This window comes from Saccharomycodes ludwigii, chromosome I, assembly GCF_020623625.1.
Source record: "Saccharomycodes ludwigii strain NBRC 1722 chromosome I, whole genome shotgun sequence".
Lineage (NCBI taxonomy): Eukaryota > Fungi > Ascomycota > Saccharomycetes > Saccharomycodales > Saccharomycodaceae > Saccharomycodes > Saccharomycodes ludwigii.
In genome coordinates this window covers 299,554-319,123 of record NC_060200.1, presented here as the reverse complement: position 1 = coordinate 319,123, position 19,570 = coordinate 299,554, and the positions used below count along the sequence as shown (strand labels likewise).

At 32.4% G+C, this 19,570-nt stretch overlaps 6 protein-coding genes across 6 annotated transcripts; 5 read left to right on the top strand and 1 right to left on the bottom strand.

Annotated features, from left to right (window-relative positions):
- Positions 1 to 240: 240 nt before the first annotated feature.
- Positions 241 to 5,049, top strand: SCDLUD_000128 (arrestin C-terminal domain-containing protein; the record flags this gene model as incomplete). The annotated part of the gene is made up of 1 exon (XM_046078762.1): positions 241 to 5,049. One exon carries the CDS (start codon positions 241 to 243, stop codon positions 5,047 to 5,049), a length of 4,809 nt encoding a protein of 1,602 aa, XP_045936477.1.
- A 266-nt stretch (positions 5,050 to 5,315) lies between these two features.
- On the bottom strand, positions 5,316 to 5,942 carry SFT2 (Sft2p; the record flags this gene model as incomplete). The annotated part of the gene is made up of 1 exon (XM_046078763.1): positions 5,316 to 5,942. One exon carries the CDS (start codon positions 5,940 to 5,942, stop codon positions 5,316 to 5,318), a length of 627 nt encoding a protein of 208 aa, XP_045936476.1.
- A 532-nt stretch (positions 5,943 to 6,474) lies between these two features.
- RTG3 (Rtg3p) lies at positions 6,475 to 8,100 on the top strand (the record flags this gene model as incomplete). Its single annotated transcript, XM_046078764.1, has 1 exon — positions 6,475 to 8,100. The coding sequence occupies one exon, from the start codon at positions 6,475 to 6,477 to the stop codon at positions 8,098 to 8,100; it is 1,626 nt and encodes a 541-aa protein (XP_045936475.1).
- Positions 8,101 to 8,817: 717 nt separating this feature from the next.
- On the top strand, positions 8,818 to 11,049 carry NTO1 (Nto1p; the record flags this gene model as incomplete). The annotated part of the gene is made up of 1 exon (XM_046078765.1): positions 8,818 to 11,049. One exon carries the CDS (start codon positions 8,818 to 8,820, stop codon positions 11,047 to 11,049), a length of 2,232 nt encoding a protein of 743 aa, XP_045936474.1.
- A 293-nt stretch (positions 11,050 to 11,342) lies between these two features.
- SEA4 (Sea4p) lies at positions 11,343 to 14,711 on the top strand (the record flags this gene model as incomplete). Its single annotated transcript, XM_046078766.1, has 1 exon — positions 11,343 to 14,711. The coding sequence occupies one exon, from the start codon at positions 11,343 to 11,345 to the stop codon at positions 14,709 to 14,711; it is 3,369 nt and encodes a 1,122-aa protein (XP_045936473.1).
- Positions 14,712 to 15,893: 1,182 nt separating this feature from the next.
- On the top strand, positions 15,894 to 19,556 carry PKC1 (protein kinase C; the record flags this gene model as incomplete). Its single annotated transcript, XM_046078767.1, has 1 exon — positions 15,894 to 19,556. The coding sequence occupies one exon, from the start codon at positions 15,894 to 15,896 to the stop codon at positions 19,554 to 19,556; it is 3,663 nt and encodes a 1,220-aa protein (XP_045936472.1).
- Between the last annotated feature and the right edge of the window lie 14 nt (positions 19,557 to 19,570).

Sequence of the window (19,570 nt, the reverse complement as noted above, 5' to 3'; positions counted from 1 at the left end):
AAAATAAATTAAAAAATTGTGTCATTTACTTCTGACGTACAATATTACTGTAGCTAAATTTGATACTAAACTACTAGCTCTAAATTTATTTATAGAAATACCATCTATATATATATATATATATATATATATATATATATATTAAAGTGTTTTAAAATAATAATATAAAGTTATTGTTTTGATTATAACTTTAAGAGTTAAGAAAATTAAAGCCAGTAACCAAGGAAACAAACTCTAGGTATGCGTCGATTATTTAGTCATTTTCATAGTGATAACAAAAATAATAAAACTAAATCAGCAAATAACAGTGCTGGAAATAGTAATAATTCTACCCGTTCGTCATCACGGAAATCATCAACAGTAAATAATGTTAGTACAGTAAACAACACTGGCAGCGCTATCACTCCTGCTTCAAATAATGATAAAAAAGGTCCTCAAAATTTGAAAGGGAAAGAACTAAATCAAAATGGAGTTGTAAACACCAATAATGGCTCTGCTCATGCCAAAACTAATGGTAACATCTCCAATACTAATAAATCAGAAAGTAAAATAAAGAGAAATAAAACTACATCGGTTAAATCGGCAACACCAAGAGATATGGGTCATACAAACAAAAAAACAAAATCAAAAAGTAACCAAGAGGTGGATACTAATTTTTCTACTCCAAAATTGAGAAACCCATCGACTGTTAATAACGGTTTATCCGAGAAGAATTTGAAAAAAAGACAATCTTTGCCTTTATTCATGAATGACTCTGAGAAAGCCAATCCTGTACAATTAAGAAGAAAGAAATCATTTAGAGATACTATACATTCTATTTGGGGCACTCCGCAATTACAAGAAGCAGATAAGGAACAACGAAATATGTTATCTCAGCCTCCTAATACCCATGATAGTACTAAGCTTGCAAGGAGCCAGCATTCTTCTAATGCTGGTATTAAGAGGAGTTCCACTGTACTCGTTGCAAATCGGAATGTAGCCTCTTATAGCAGTGATAAAACAACGGCTAATAATAATATGCATTTCAAAAGCCCTAATTTTAAACCAGAATCCTATGAATCAAACAATCTTTCCTCGTCACCTTCCCCTATAAAGAGCAACATAAGTAGAGGGAAAGGTAGTATTCGTCGTAGCAATTCCACACTAAATCTAAATAACAATTTATCATCCAATAGTAGGAGAAATAGTAGTAGTTTAAATAATTTGCACGCTTTCCTAAATGAAAATGGAAATTCAGACCATAGTAGTAGAAACAATCTGAATGAATTATCTGAGCTCCCCATGGATTTGCGAACTCCTCCTATAAGTATTAATGGTGGTAGGGGTCATACTTTAAATTTCAGTAGCCAAACTTCTTTTACATCCGCATCATCTTCCCCACAAAATTACTATGAAAACGAAAATGATATTAGCAATAGTAGTCCTGATTATGTGGTTGCAGCTGATAATCTATATCACTCTCCAGACAATAACCACAGACCTAATTACTCTACGGCTTTAAAAAGAACAAATTCAAGAAAGAAATCTTTTGACTCACTATGCAATTATTTAAATGACAGGGGTTTATTAAAACCAAGATTAATTTCTCATACTGTTTTCCATGGTAATGATAGAAATGAATCTGATATTTTTTTAAGTGGTGGTGATGGTAACTCTAATTCTAATAATAATAATAATAATAATAATAATAATAATAATAATAATAATAATGACATTAGTAACAATAACAGCAACAGAAACACCGATAATGACGGCAATAATAGTAATACTAATACTAACAGCAATGACAAAAGCAATTGCGCTGAGAATGAAAAATACCCAATTGATATATTTTTGGCAACTTCAGGGGAAAATATATTTTTACCGACCTTATCTTCACAAGATGATGAATATATTCAGCAACTAAATGGCTTAGATAATAGCAATAGCAATTATAATTTAGATACTTCTATTACTAATCGGGTCAATAGTTTTGATGGCCCAAGGCCGTCACAATCAAGCATAATGAATAATTCTGCAGGTATGTCCTCGTCGCCTTTATCTACATTGACGAATGCTTTGAATGGTGATCACTCCACTCTCAACTCAACTGAAAATAATCCGAATATCTCCAATGCCTCACCCTATGGTAATACTTCTTTAGATGATATTGAAGATTCAGCAGTTTCATATAAAGTAGCTATTGTTGTATCTTTAAAAAAAAGAACTCCTGTTGAATCTGTTATTATCAGACTAGTAAGTGATACTTTAGTTTATTGGTATAACGGAGTCCCTCCCGAGCGGAAAAACACCAAAGAATTTTATAAAATTGGTGAACTTCAATGGAATTTGAAATTGAGTGAGGCTTGCACTTTTATTCAATTCGATTCAGTTCAAGAAAATGAAACCTCTTTACCCGTTTCACTTTTTAAGTCCAAACCCTTGGAAGAAATAATTACAGAGCCTTACTTACCATTAGGAACAAAAAGGAAGAACATATTTGTCGATTCGTTGAAGCCTATGATCGATAAGTTGGGTTGTTCGCCTGATACAAATACTATAAATACAAGCACAAAATTTTATGCGCCTGGTGAATATGTTTTTTTTATTCCGATATATTTTGCTAACAACATTCCAGAAACTATTTATGTTCCATCTGCCAGAGTCAGACACACTCTACATTGTGGTGTTTTGGTTAATAAGCCATTGCTGGAAAATGATGGAAAACATCGTCATAATAATGGGAACGATTTAACCTCTTCGAAAAGTGGTGGAAGCTCTCATCATGGGATCCATATACACCACCATCGTCAAGCATATACTCACAATACTAATGTTAAAAACGGTGGCGTAAATAGTGCCGGTAGTTTATCCTCTAGTCCGCCAATTGGGGGCAAATTTTTTAAGAAATTTTTAACTCATATTAATGAGAACACAAATAATGAAGAGGATGTGTATGATAAATTCGGTGTTATATATGGTGATAAATCATTAAATATCGTCAGGACACCGCCATTAAGGTCAATTTCGACTGCCGATAAGCCCATTTATATTAACAGAGTTTGGAATGATGCATTATCATATGAAATATCACTTCCTCAAAAATATGTTACTTTAAACAGTGAATTGCCTATTAAAATTAAATTGGTACCTACAGATAAATCTTTAAACCTGAAACGCTTGAGGGTTGGTGTTGTTGAGAAGATCACGCTGGTTTCTAAAGGATTGGAGTACGAGTTCGATCAAGTTGATCCGTTGTTGCATGATCCATGCAACCCATATCATCAGGAGTTTTTAAACAGAAGAAAAAAGGATCGTGTTTTGTCCTTAGTGGAAGTTAAATCCAAGGAAAAATCGGGAAATGAGTCCATGCAGGAAACTGTGGTAACAAATTGTAAAAATGAAAATATTTTTTCATATTCTAATGATATTGTTGATTCAGTTACTTTAAGATTTAATTTGAAGTTTCCCAAGTTTGAAAATATTCGATCACCTTCAGGTCATGGCTCTAGTAGTTATAGAATCCCGCCACCCTATGGTATAGATGAGTTTAACAAGGTATTGTCAGCTAATCATAACTCAAGTCGCCGCAATAATGTTATCAATGGATTGTTTGGTAGAAAAAATAAAGCAAGTTCGATGGCATCAAATGAAGATATGAATGGTAGCACATCGACATTATTAAACACTATTGGATCCAACCATACTCACAGTGCTAGCCCTAATAATTCAGCCACAGATTCTACTGATGTGACTAAAAGACACAGTAGTGATCTGAACAAAAATAATTATAAAAATTCTAATAAAAGTAACAGTACAATAAAATCGCACCAGTCATTATCCAGCAGAAGAAATTCAACTTCAGTTGCTGCCACATCAAGTAATAGAATGAATTCAATATCAGCTGGTACCACAACCAATAGCAGAAGAAATTCTACTTCAGCTACTGGCACTTCTTCTGGAATTGCTATTAATGCCATGAAACAGCGACATAGTAATGAATATAACGCCAATAACAATTCAACTGCACCTACCATTTCTGAGCCAGTGATTGTCAGTGGATCTGGCATCAAGGTCCAGCATGAAATAAAGCATAAAATACCCAAGCGTGGGTTATATACAGATAGTGTTAATTTCAGTAATATACACGTTAAACATAAATTAGAAGTATTATTAAGGATCAGCAAATATGATAAACAAGCACAAAAGACAAGACATTACGAAGTTCTAATTGATACCCCGATTTGTATGATGAGCGATTTATGTAGTAGTGGGAATATGGACTTGCCAACGTATGATATGGCAGTTATGGATAGTGTGATCAGTGCGCATGAATTGGATGAGTTAGCACCTCCGCCTTCTTTTGAAGAGGCTATTAGCGTGCCTGCTTCTCCCTTGGCTGTTCCGATTAAATCTGCCAATGTGAATTTGAATAAGGGCCATTCTAATACTGGAACTGCAAATAATAATAGCATGGAAGATATTCAGTTTTTATCTTTGTCATCAGCAGATCCAAGGAAAATTAAGAATGGTGGTACTAGCAGTACAAACAACAGTGCTAGTGTAACACCTGCCAGTAGCAACTTGACTCCAGTTTTAATTCAACAGAGATTGAAATTGAAACAGCAACATAATATACCCGACTGTGCTGCAAGAAATAACAGTATTGATAGTCACATGTCAAATGACTCTTATGGTGAAGTTTCAAATGTTGAACATGTTAGTACCATAACTGCTACTGGTAGCGACAATACCAGTACTAATACGAGCGCTACCACTAATAGTACTGGGAGTAGTAATAATAATAAAACCTCTAAAAATATTACACATTTAACTGGTTTTAGAAATATTGATGATATTTTGATTGCAACTAAACCAAAAGAAGAACAAGGTCGTTCAGTGAGTGGCAATACTGACTGTTCTTCCGATTCATCATCATCGTCATCGTCATCGATGATTACTAGCGAAGAGGAATTACCAGCCACGTTACCTACCTATGATGATTCTGTTCCACTAATGAGTGATGAAGAACCTGGAGAAAGTGAAGAGGATAAGACTTTTACAGTCTAAATTTTTTTTTTTTTTTTTTTTTTTTTCTCTTTCTTTTTTTTTTCTTTTTTTTTTTTTTTTATTGTACTTTTCTTACGTATATAAAGTTATATTTTACATGCACACATGTATAAACTTTTATCATTATACATGTACATATATATATATATATGTGTATATGTTTATGTAATACTATAAAACATTGAATGCAGTAATCGAAAATACAAAATAAAATAAAATAATATTTAGTTTATTGTATATTGATTCAAATAGATATAAATCAATGTTTAAATATTTAAAGCTCCTCTTGCCTGTCCGATGCCTACATTGGTCAATACAGTTAGCCCCTGTCTACCAAAGGGGAAATAACTGACAGCATACCATATAATAGAAAACAATTGTAATACAGCAAAAACAATGGTCAATAAAGTGGCTTTAGCAAATGCTGCAAAATATATAGTACCTAAACAAGTACCAAAAAAAAAAGCAGTAAACGGTAATCTTTCCTTAGTAATTAAGTGTTTCAAATAACTGACGGGGCCTTGTAATACACCAAACGCTAAAACAAATAGTAAACTACCCATACTCCAAAGTAAGCCAAATTTTCTAGGTTTAGTAGCTAAAATAGGGAATAAGAAGCCACAAATGACAAAACATGCAATTGAACCTAGTAGAAAACAAAAAAAAAGTAAAAGCCTTTCAAAACGGCTTAGTTGAAACCATGAAGGTTCTTGGTCAATAGTATCTTGTCTATATATAGGTAGTCTATTATAAACATCATTTACCGTGCTATTTATTGAATCTGTAAAAGAGGTGAAAATTCCTGGTTGTTGTGCCTGTGGTTGATCATCACCTGATCTTGATTGAGCCCACTTGTTAAATGATTCCCTTAAAGAAGATGGATCTGTGTTCATTATTTTAATTGAGTTATGGAGTGCTTAAGAAAAAAAAAAAAATAAGAAAGAAAAGTGCTCAGGCACAGATAAGCCTCGATTCTTAGAATAATGTTATTATTAAAAGGAGTTTGTCGTTGTTGTTAATCTTTTTTTTGTTTTTTTTTTCCCCTTCTTGTGGAAAGAATTGATAACAGACAAAAAAAAAGAAAATGGCAGCCGGGTTAGCAAATTTAGAATTGAATAAAAAAAAAAAATAAAAAAAAAATAAAAAAAAGTTCCTTTCATCCTTTTACGCCTCTGACTCATTCTTACTTACCCGCTCAGCCCGCTCAGCCCGCGTCCATCAGCTCAAAACCGAAATAACCAAAATGATAAAATATTTTTTTTTATATTTTAATTCCTTTCCTTTTTTTTCAGGAAAAAAAAAAACATTTAATTTTTGTTTTTGTTATCTTAACATCTAACTGATTAATCTTAACTCACTCCTAACAGAACAACGAAGAAAAAAAAAGGTAGTTATAAACAAACACCCTTACATATAGTTATAATTATGAGTTTTAATCTATTTGATAAGGAAATTAGTTTAAATGGGACATCATCTATAAATAATGTCAATAAAAATAATGCCATTACTGTCAAGCAGGGAAATTTATCTTTAGAAGAAGAAGAAAGAATGTTACTGGATGAAATAATACAACAACAGAACCATCAACAACAACAACTGCAGCAGCAGCAGCAGCAGCAGCGAGTGTCCACACAAAAAAATTTGACCAATAACTCTAATTTTTCCATCATGGACCTTTATAATAATAATAATAATAATAATAATAATAATAATAATAATAATAACAGAAATAATACTAATAATCATAACACAAGTCTGAAAAGTGAAAATTATTCTACGCCGATAATATCTTTGAAAAAAGAAGGCGAGGACTCCGATGTCCTTGATATATCATTCTTGAAAGATAACAGTCATTTCCAAAGAATGCTTACGCCTAGTACTACTACCGATATACCAAATTCTTTTCCCATAAGTAAAAGGAAAAACTCATCCTTTTCCTCATCGTTATCCGCGTCCAGAGCTTATAATAATCGAAACCAGCTGACTTCAAGCCAACTTAATAATAGCACTCCAGATAATCAGCAAAGTAAAACACCACCACACACTTCTACACAATTTAATGACTTTTTATTTGAACCTTACTCGTTTTTAGATGAGGAAGCTTCAACTATATACACAGATAATTCATCTACTTTGACTCCAAGTATAATCTCTGGTGGCGGTGCCGACTCAGAAACTTCTTCTAATTATGGTCAATTCCTATCAAACACATTAAGAAATTCCTCATATTTATCTAATAATAATAATAATAATGGTAATGGTACTGGCAGTATTGTGGCTAGAATGCAGAATTTGGATACCTTAAGTGTAAAAAGTTTAGGTTCAAGAGTTCTTGATGCAAGGGTTTCTACCAATGATACTAAAAGTATAGGTGGACGAAGTGCTACATCCTCTGTTGCTAGTGGATTTACCTCTATTGAACAACAGAAAATACAAAGAAAGAGAACTTCACATAACGAGGTTGAAAGGAGACGCAGAGAATTGATTAAGTACAAGATTAAGGAATTAAGTACCATTGTGCCAAATGTCTTGTTTGATGTCTATAAGAAAAATAAAACTACCAAACCTAAAAAAAGAATAGTTTTATGTGGTGCTATAGATTATTTAAAATTTTTGGAAAAAGTTATTACCATACAAAATGATAGGAAGAATTTTATTTTGCATAAAATAAATGAGCTAGAGCAAAACGAGAGTATCGGCACTCATATTGAAAATAAAAATGCCGAGGGTTTAACTAATAAAAAAAACAACAAGACGCTCGCCGGCGAAGGAATCATAGATACCAGAATAGATATGATACCCACTTCAAATGACGGATTTGAATTTATACCACTTCATGTATTGGAAACGGATAACTGTAATAATAATACTGCAAACAATGCCGCTGAAGAAAAAGATAAAACTGTAAATACCACTAATAGTGGCAAAAGCAAGGTCTCGGAAGATGCTGATTTGGAGCAATTTTTAAGCGGTAATATAATAGAGGCAGAGGAAAATGCCAAGTTATTAAATGATATAGATACCAGTTTTCTATTGAACTTTTATAAATAGCTTTACGTCATTCTAGTATAGTACAACTATGAACACATTGATATATATATATATATATATATATATATATATATAATGTAATTTTTTAGAGAATGGGTTTCTTTGAAAGTAAATAATAATTTTTATAAATGTTGTTGCAATGAAATGTGTATGTTTTCTTTGTATATTTATTCATATAAATAATTAAAAAATAAACAAGTAACCCATTAACTGGATATAATGGTTATATGGGAGTGGGGGGCATCATTAATAAGTATTCTATGATTTAAGTAAAAAAAAAAATTTTTTTCAATAATGTGGCACTTTGTTTGAACAACAAGTTTATCGAGGGGAAGGGAAAGATAGTCACTCAAGAAAATATTATTTAACTTGTACAACTATAAAAAATTATTAATTGTATCATTATTATCCATATAGATAGATAGATAGATAGATAGATAGATAGAAAGATAATTATTTTGTTTTTCATAAGCACTTAAAATAAAAAAAAAAAAAAAAAAAAAAAAAAATAAAATAAAATAAAAAAATAAAATAAAATAAAAAAATAAAATAAAATAAAAAAATAAAATAAAATAAAAAAATTAAAAAAAGAATCCAAATTACTATCATTTCTCCTTTCCCCTTCCTCCCGCTAAATAGTGTTATAAAGAAAAGGTCTCATAATTGGAATTCCAAGCTTTATGAACCTAGCAAAAATCAACGAAATCAATACAACATATGGAAACAATAGATCATGGAGAAGATAAAAACTCTATTAAATTACGTGAAGAAGTGCATTTTGGGACATTTTATAAAGATTTAAAAGAAAACGAAGATATTGGACTAGTATTTTTAAATGACAAGGATCACTTTGATAATAATAATAAAAATACTGAAGATATAATATCATCGCCAGGTGTGAAAATTAACAAAAAGACAGGAAACCACAACAAGAATGTCAAAAAAATCCCAATTAAACAAATATTGTTTAAAAATAAAACCATATTTGAAGCAATAAGCAGCATACCTAAAGTGAAAATACAGAATTGGCCAAAAGATACAACAAATTATGAGCTTACCATGATGTCAAATGAGTATGAGAAAAAAATTTGCAATACCATTTCTAAAATATTATGCAATCAAAAAATTTTCCAAAATTTGTATGACATGAATAAGCAAGATTTTATTTTCTTACAATATTTACTCAACCAATATCCAATGCTGCACGGTAAACTAACCCTTTTTTTATTTGAATGTTTAATCACATTATTAGAAAATGAGTGGTACCAATTTGATAGGTTAATTCCACACGATCCGCACAATTTAATAAAATATAGTATACCCCCCTGGATTTATGATAAATATGGTACTGATGATGGAAGAGTGGCCCAAATGGATTCAAATGCAGACCAATCCTGTGCAGTGTGCGGATTGTGCAATTCAGAACCAGTAAACTCGATTATATTTTGCGATGGTTGCGATATAGCAGTTCATCAAGAATGTTATGGAGTAGTTTTCATTCCTGAAGGAGCTTGGTATTGTAGAAAGTGTATGCTATTAGGCAACGATTGTTTGGATATTTCTTGTAAATTTTGCCCCAGTCAAACCGGTGCTTTCAAACAGTCTAGTGATGGTTCTTGGGCTCATGTGATCTGTGCCCTTTGGATTCCAGAGCTAACTTTTGCAAATGTTAGTTATATGGAGCCTATTATTGGAGAAGAAAATATTCCCAAAAGTAGGTGGAAATTAACTTGTTTCATATGTAGAAAAAAGGGATGTTGTATCCAGTGTTGTAGCAAAAATTGCGTTACCGCATATCACGTAACTTGTGCGAAAAGAGCTGGTTTATATTTAAACTTAGAGAAACATTGTAGTATCTACGAAGCTGCCACTGGGTTCACATCAACATCAAATGTATTACCTGATAGGTTTTTGGCTACTTATTGTCCTAAACATCAACCAGTAGGATGGCACAATTGTGAAAATGGGATCCTAAAAACCAAAGCCTTTTATCGTGATCAAATAGCTATTACTCAGCAGTTAATAAAACAAAGAGAGTCTACAAAATTTAAAAACTCTATTGATTCGCAAAGTAGATCAAGTAAAACGACAATATCACCCTTTTTGGGGAATTTAGTAAGGGAAGTTTTGCTACAAGTATTTAACCCATGCAATGACAATGCAGTTATCAAGAGAAGCGCAAAGAATAAGCGATTAGATGACAATAACTTCATTGATACTTTATCAATTGAAATTTGTAAGTATTGGATTTTGGAAAAAGAATATAATAACGGCGCTTTCTTGATTAAAAAAAAGCAGTTGTCATACGATACAAAATCATATAATGGAACTGAGTTAAAATCGCAGAAGAAATTTATTGAAACGCGGTTATTAAAAGATTTAAAGAAAATAGATATTTTGAGCAATCTGGTGGTTGAGAGGCAACGGCAATTACTGAAAGTAAAGAAAATAAACAACGAAATATTGAACCAATGTTTTTCTCCGATTAACTATCTATTTATTAATGAACATTTATCTAAAATGCAAAAGTTGGTGAATTTTGAGCGGTTGTGTCAAGATTTAAAAATACGTGATTTTTTAAATAAAGTTAATACAAACAACGTAGTTTTGAGCAATTTTAAAGAAATATATGATGCTTTCCAAAATGCAATTCAAATTCAAAGCAAAAATAAATTGGAACTAGTTGAAATAGAAAAATACTTGAATGAAATAATTAAACCTTTACAAAATGTGGATTTTAAGCAATTATTGAACACGGATTTTAATATTGATTATACAAATAATATTGTTGTTGAAAAACATAAAAACTTTGGAAAAAAACACCAAAAACTTTTAGGGCTTTTGGATATTCACAAAAACCAAGATGACTCTGATTTATCTGAAGTTGAGGATTTAGAAATTATGGAAAAAAGAACTTTGAATGAACTTTGTGAAGTTATGAAGACATGATATTAATTCTCTTATATTTTGAAATTTGGTTGTTAAACTCGACTTTTTTTTTTTTTTTTTTTTTTTTTTTTGCCAATGTTTCTCTACTTCTCGGACTTTTTATTAATTCGGATAAAAGCAATTTTTTTTTTTTTTTTTTTTTTTTTTTTTATGAAAAATACTTTTTAAAAAAAATATTTTTATAGAGCAATCAGATTAATTAAAACTTAAATAAAGAGCTCGTAAAAAAAAATATATATATATATATTAATACAAAGAAACAGTCCCTTCTTCCAATCCAAAGTATAAAGAAGATGGCTATATTTAAACAGGCACCTGCATGGGTTTCCGAAACCGAGGATTATACGTATTATTTATCGGTGAATCCGACAAAAGATGAAGTTGGTCTCTATAAGGTATTCCCAGAGGGTGAAGATGAAGATGAGAATTCCATTCAAAAACTAAACACTTTAAAAGATTTTAGGAGTATTTCTTGTCTAGATTATTCAAAAATAAACACTGGTATGACATGTACTGGAGAAAAAAATGGGATTGTTAAAGTATTTAATGTTTTCAATAACAGCATTAACAATAATACTTATTTAGACGGCAGCAATAATCATATAAATCATTTTGATAAAGATTCAGATAGTTTAACTTCCGAGATTAATGATTTCATTTTGGATTCTTCTTTAACACAGGAAATAGTGGTTAGAGCGAAGCAACAGAGAAGTATTACTGATGTAAGTTTTAGTGATACTGGCAACCTAATTGCTATGGGATTAGAAAAACATAAGCACGATTACTCTTTACAAATTTGGGATGTGAATTATCAAAGCACAGAGAATAATGTGGTTAACACCTCTTTCCAATATTTTCCCAATGAATCCATCCTATCTTTAAAATTTATTGGAGATACCAATCTATTGTGCAGTTCTTTGAAATTTTTAAGGGAAATCGATTTGAGATCGCCAAAACCAGTTTTCCAAATTCCAATATCAGTAATTCACAGTATTAACATTAATCCGTTTAATCCTTTAATTTTTGCTACACGTGGTGATGATGGCACCTCAGCTATTTGGGATAGACGTAAATTGAACTTTAAAAAATCAACAATACCATTACTTAAATTTGATAAAATATTGCCATCGGCAACCAATACTTTTGGAGAAGATAATACAGTTGAGTCAAGAAATAATACCAATAGAGATACAACTACCAGTAAAAGTGCTAAAGTGAAAAAAACTTCGAGTTCCTTATTTCGTTGGTCCGCTTTGAGAGAAGAAGAATTTTCTACATTACACAATGGTACTTTTATTAAACGTTGGAGGTTAGGATACGTTCCATCTACAGAAAATGCCACTTACGAGTCGTTATTTGTTTCTACAGTCAACGATGTTTTTCTACCGTTTGACCGAGTTTCGGCTTTTGATTATATTCCCAGGGCTAATAATAAAACTAGTTACATATGCATGCGACAATCAGGAACTGTGTATCGTTGTTCTGTTGATGAAAGTTGTTCTTTCAATACATTTAACTCGTTGAACGATTTGATGGTTGTTGATTTTGACAAACCTGACATGACTGAATTGAGGATTGGAGATTATAATGAAAAGAAGACTTTAGAACAAGCAAATAGTTTAAAACTAAATGATATTTCTTTTGATGATTTGGATAATTCTGATCTTGTTTATTCAGATCGTGGTTCGCATATAGATGCAGCTGGGAGAAGGGCACACAATAGAAGAAAATCGAGTGTTGTAAACAAAGATGGTGATGAATCGGCAACTAGCAATGTTAATAGCCGTAAAGCTGAGGAACAGGATTATTTTGCCGATAGTGCTGAAAGTGACGTGGATTATGTGTTAACGCGTGATGATTTATATTTAGTGTCTGCGGAAACTTTATTGACCAACGATATCAGTATGTTAATAAGAGAAAGAGCTATACTTGGGTACGGTTTAGATCCGATGAAATCTGTTTTATTGATAGACAACATGAAGTCTTTGCAAAACAATGCGTATATTAGAAACACCTGGAGATGGTTAGCTATTGCGAAAAATTCAGTTGATGATGAGACCATTATTTCACAAAAGTTGGATCTTGGTTATGAAGGCGTATTAGGCATTTGGAATGGGTTAGATGGACTGAGTAAACAAAATAGATGCAAGCATAACGTTACTTTGACTGAGAAAGAATTAAATATAGAGTTGGAAAAAATTATAAAAAAAAGAAGGAAAAATGGAAGAGGCGTTAGCGAGGATGTAATAAGTTATGCGTTGAAAAGTAGTGCTAAAGCGGTTCAACGGAAATTATGTTTAATAGTTTCTGGATGGGATCTTTCTGAATCTGAAATCGAAGAAAAGTATGTAAACTTGGTTAAGGCTAATCAGTATGAAAAGGCCGCCGGCTGGGCTGTTTTTTTTGGTGATATACCAAAAGCCATTGAAATTTTAAGTAACGCAAAAAGGGAAAGATTAAGATTAATTGCTACAGCTGTTGCAGGGTATTTGGCTTACAAGGATGACATAGCAAATAACACTTGGAGAGAGCAATGTAGAAAGATGGCCTCGGAATTAGATGATCCGTATTTAAGGGCAATTTTTGCCTATATAGCAGATAACGATTGGTGGGATATTTTGTATGACTCGTCGATTTCTCTAAGGGAAAGGCTAGGCGTGGCCTTAAGATTTTTATCAGATAGAGATTTATCGATGTTTTTGAACAAGATTGCATCTACAGTGATTTCTAATGGGGAATTGGAAGGTTTAATCTTAACCGGTTTGACACCGAGCGGAATTGATTTGTTGCAATCGTATGTGGATAAAACAAGTGATGTACAGACAGCGGCTTTAATCTCAGTTTATGGGTCGCCGCGTTATTTTTATGATCCAAGAGCTGATAAATGGGTTCAAATATACAAAGATATGTTAAATTCTTGGGAACTATTCACGATCAGGTCTAAATTTGACATTTTAAGAACCAAGCTATCCAGAACAAGAAATGGGGAAATAACTACCAAAATGTTTCCGCGCCAGTTATATATTCAATGTTTCAATTGTAAGCATAATATTAATAAGCCTAGGAACAAGGTAGGAACTGTTGCAAAAAAGAAAAGGAATGGTGATGACAGTGTAAAGAATGCATCCATTATAGATGCTACCGCCTCAGCAACAGCTTCTGCTCAATTAACATCATCCTGCTCTTCATCCGCTTTGACCATAGCTGCTGCTATACCTAATAATGCGACTACCGCCGCAACATTATCCACATCGCATTCTTCTTCTTTGGCTTCCTCATCATCATCATCATCATCATCATCATCCACTGTCGCAGGTACAGGAGTAACATCGGTTGCTGATTTAGAGCGTATCCCACAAAAGTATTCTTGTTCCCATTGTGGTGCTCCGTTCCCTAGATGTGCCATCTGTTTGTTACCACTGGGTACTAGTAATTTGCCTATTGTAATTGAGGGTTCTGTGGATACGTGTAAAATGAAGCCAACTTCTTTTAACGATGGCAATCGTGCTGACTTGGATGAAAGACGAAGATTAAAATTGAACGAATGGTTTAGCTTTTGTTTAAGTTGTAATCACGGCATGCATGCAGGGCATGCTGAAGAATGGTTTGAAAGGCATTATATTTGCCCGGTTCCTGGGTGTTCATGTCAATGTAACAAGTGACTTAATATCTATGCTTATTCATAGTAATAGATTTGCGAGGATTAAACCTATCAGTCAAGAAAGGAAATTATATAGTATCTTTATATATTTTTTCTTTTTTTTTTTTTATTGATAGCATAATAACTTTTGTTCTACATATTAAATATTATGGAAGGAGTTATATTGGAACAGGCTTTGTGGTATATAAACGAGAAGACGCGTAATTTTTTTTATTGTTACGGGATTGTCCGAATGATATAATACGGAGTCCAGTATCTTTCTCTCACATCTTTAAAACAAGGCACTTTACCGCCACTTCTTCTCTTTCTTTTTTTTTATTATAGTTATACTTTTACTTGATGCATTCTTGTTTGACAATGTGGTGATAATAAATTTAAGATGTTAATTTATGGATGGGCTTACGAAGGCGAGTAATGGATATTCAGATTGAAAGAGAGGTTGTTAAAAAGTAATAACACCAACACAAATATTTTCTTCTTTTCTTTTCTTTTCTTTTCTTTTTTTCCTTTGGAGGGGGGTGTGTGTGTGTGTGAAGGGAATGTGAAAAAAAATAAAAATATTTTGGTAAGAAGCGTAAAATAAACAAGAGAAATTGAATTTTACTTGTAATTTATTTCCAGTTTTTAAAAGCAATAAAAATAGAAAAATAAAAAAACACAAAACCAAACACCGACAACATCAACAATAATAATAATAAAATGTCATATGTCGAATTCTTGTTATTATCATCACTTTCTAAATAACTAACTTCATTTCTCTTTTCCTCTTTTTTTTTTCTTTTTTTTTTTTATTTTTTCCTTTTCCTATTTTTATCTTTTTATTTCTTTTTTTTTTTTCATTTTTTTCTTTTTTTTTCTTCCATCTTACCTGTCCATTTCGGAACTTTTCGAAAGTGTTGTTGAGTCAAACAAGTTTACTGAAGACTACTGTTTCTTTTATAATATATCGTTTTGCACTATCATCTTTTGTTTTTTTTTTTTTGTTTTTTTTTTTATAACAAATAGAAAAAGTTATTTGCTTTTAATTAAAAATAAAAATAAACATTTTAAAGCATTAAAAGGAATAATACTGAAGCTATATATATATATATATATCAAAACAATTGGAAGAATCTAAAGTATTATTTCCAGTTTTCCTTTTTCTCTTTTCTTTTAAGAAAAAAAATATATTGCATCTATCATAATGGATCAAATACAAGAAGAAATTGCAAAAAAAATTGATAGAGAGAAAAAGATCATTCAGGGTGCTTCCACCTTAAAGAAGCGTACTAGCAATGTTGTAGTTATTCAAAAATGTAACAATAATATCAGAGAGGCGCAGCAGAATATAGATTATTTGCAAGAGACTTTGAACAAATTAACCATTGAAAATTCAAAAAGAAAAAATAAAAATTCAAAAGATGTTACTGGAAGTAATAATAATGGTTCCAATAACCATAACAACGAATTAGCTAAAACAAATGAAAATGAAAACCAAACAAATCATTTGAATACAGTTTCTCCAGAAGAAACTAGATATTCAAGACTAGATTTGGTCAAATATAATTGTCCATCTTTAGCGCAGCGTATTCAGGTAATGTTACAACAATTAGAGTTTAAATTAAAAGTCGAACAACAATATTACCAGGCCAATGAAAAATTAACTAAACTATATCAAATAGATGGAGATCAAAGAACAAGTTCAGCTGCTGAAGGCGGTGTTAAAGAGTCTAAATCTAGAATACAAATGTTGACCAGATCTTTGAAAAAGTATCAGGCGATTAACGTTGACCCTGTTCAGTTCCGTGAGGCTCTAGAAGTGGAGGAGCAGCCAGATCCTAAGTTTAGAAGAAAACAATTGACTGGTGTTTTAACTTTGAGTATTTCCGCCATCCGTGATGTTGATCACATTTCCTCACCTTTATTTTCTAGAAAACCGGAAACCATCATCACTATAAAAATTGATGATGTGGAAAGAGCTAGAACCAAGCCTAGTAGGACAGATAGGTGGACCGACGAATTTAATATACATATTGATAAGGGAAATGAGGTTGAAATTACTATTTATGATCGGGTTAATGACCAAGTTACACCGGTAGCTGTTATGTGGTTATTATTATCTGATATAGCTGAAGAAATTCGTAAGAAAAAAGTTGGACAAAACGGTTTGTCTGGTTGGGCAAATGCACAAACTGTCATTGGTTCACAAGAAAAAAGCACACATAGTTCTAGTGCGGCTAATACTACCAAAGATTTGACACCATATTCTCATAAGATGTCCGCTCCATCCTCTTCCAACACCGCAAGCAATAATCGTAATCATAGTGCCACACCTACAGGGACATCTAATTCTGTACCAGTTACTACTAATGCTTGGTTTATATTGGAGCCTACTGGTCAAATTTTACTAACTTTTGGATTCACTAAAACACACGGTATTAATAAAAGAAAATTCATTGGTGGTTTGGATCGTCATGGCGCCATTATCAAGCGTGAGGAAGGAGAGGTTTATGAACAGCACGGTCATCACTTTGTTCAAAAATCTTTTTACAATATTATGTGTTGTGCCTACTGTGGTGATTTCTTAAGATATACAGGGTTTCAATGTCAGGATTGTAAATTTTTGTGCCATAAAAAATGTTATAGGTTGGTGGTTACCAAATGTATAGCTAAATCTAGCACAGATATAGATCCAGATGAAGCCAAGTTGAACCATCGTATTCCACATAGGTTTGAACCCGCTAGTAATCGTGGGACTAAATGGTGTTGTCACTGTGGTTATATATTACCTTGGGGCCGTAAAAATGTGAGGAAATGTACCGAATGTGGGATTATGTGTCATGCACAATGTGCTCACTTGGTGCCAGATTTCTGTGGTATGTCTATGGAGATGGCTAATCAGATTTTAACCACTATTAAAAACACTAAAGTTTACTCTGATAGAAAGACCATTATTACTCCATCTGGTCATGTTTCCCCTGTTAAAATTAAGAAGAAACCACATCACAAAAAACATCATAATAAAAAGGATAGGCATAGTAATCCATCTCTTGAAAAAGAAAATAGCAGCGCATTATCAACTGAAATTACAAAAGTGATCCCCGCAGTTAAACCAGTTGCATCGACAAACGAGTTGTCGCCTGAACCAGTCCATAAAACTCAACAACAACAACAACAACAACAACAACAATCTATACCAGCTGTTAGTCTAGATGATATCAATAACAATGAGGGTAACAAAGTGGAAATTATTGATTTAGAAGATGAATACAAAGAAAGAGATAACAACCGTAGTTCAATTTCACAAGTTGTTCAAGACAAGGTTATGGATAGATTAAACGCATTTATAGACAACAATGACGTATATGAATCCTTTGCTCAAAATGCTGGTGCTAATCATAACACATTAACTACAGAAGTTGTTGAATCAGAACCAGAAGAAGAATATAACGAACGATCAGTCATACACAAACGACTACAGTCAGTATATGAACAAAAAGATTCCTCTGATAAGGAAATCTCACCACAGGAATCAGTCAAGATGGATGTTAATCTTACTTATGATAAACGCTCTTCTGATACTATCGCTACCAAAAATACTGTCACGACCGATAGTGCCAAATTAAATGAAGGGGACTTAGTTGATCAATCATATATTTCCATTCAAGAAAGTTCTATCGATGACAGTAGATCCCAATCTAATCCGTTCCGTGAGATGAATCACAATGATCACCACACAAAAAGAACTTCTCAAACTACAGAGTTTAGCCGTCAAAGTGCATTGTTAGAGGTTGTTGGACAGCAAAAAGTTTCGACAGAAACTTCGCCTATTAAAAAACATAAAAAGAAAACGAAACGCAGAAAAGTTTCCTTGGACGATTTTGTACTATTGCAAGTTTTGGGTAAAGGTAACTTTGGTAAAGTTTTATTGGCACAATCAAAGAATAACAATTGTCTGTGTGCTATTAAGGTGTTAAAAAAAGAACACATTATTAAGAACCATGATATTGAAAGTGCTAGAGCAGAAAAGAAAGTCTTTTTATTGGCTACAGAGGCTAAACATCCGTTTTTGACTAATCTATATTGTTCCTTTCAAACTGAAAACCGTATTTATTTTGCGATGGAATTTATTGGGGGTGGTGATTTAATGTGGCATGTCCAAAACCAAAGATTATCTGTTAGAAGAGCCAAGTTTTATGCCGCTGAAGTATTATTAGCCTTGAAGTATTTCCATGAAAAGGGGGTAATTTACCGTGATTTGAAATTGGAAAATATTCTATTAACTCCAGAAGGTCACATTAAAATTGCAGACTATGGTTTATGTAAAGATGAGATGTGGTATGGTTGTAAAACATCTACTTTCTGTGGTACTCCAGAGTTTATGGCCCCTGAAATTTTAAAAGAACAAGAATACACAAAAGCGGTTGATTGGTGGGCTTTTGGTGTTTTACTTTATCAAATGTTGCTATGTCAATCTCCTTTTTCAGGTGATGATGAAGATGAGGTCTTTAATGCTATTTTGACTGATGAACCGTTATACCCAATTGATATGGCTGGCGATATTGTTCAAATATTTCAAGGCTTATTAACTAAAGATCCTGAAAAACGTTTGGGGGCTGGTCCAAAAGATGCATTGGAAGTCATGGAAGAGCCATTCTTCCGTAATATAAACTTTGATGATATCTTAAATTTGCGTGTTAAACCACCGTATATTCCAGAAATCAAAGGGGCTGACGATACCCAATATTTCGAAAAGGAATTTACATCGGCGCCACCAACTTTAACTCCATTACCATCTGTTTTGAGTTCTAAGATGCAAGAGGAATTTCGTGGTTTCTCTTTTATGCCTGAAGATTTAGCATTATAGATTTCAGCTTTATT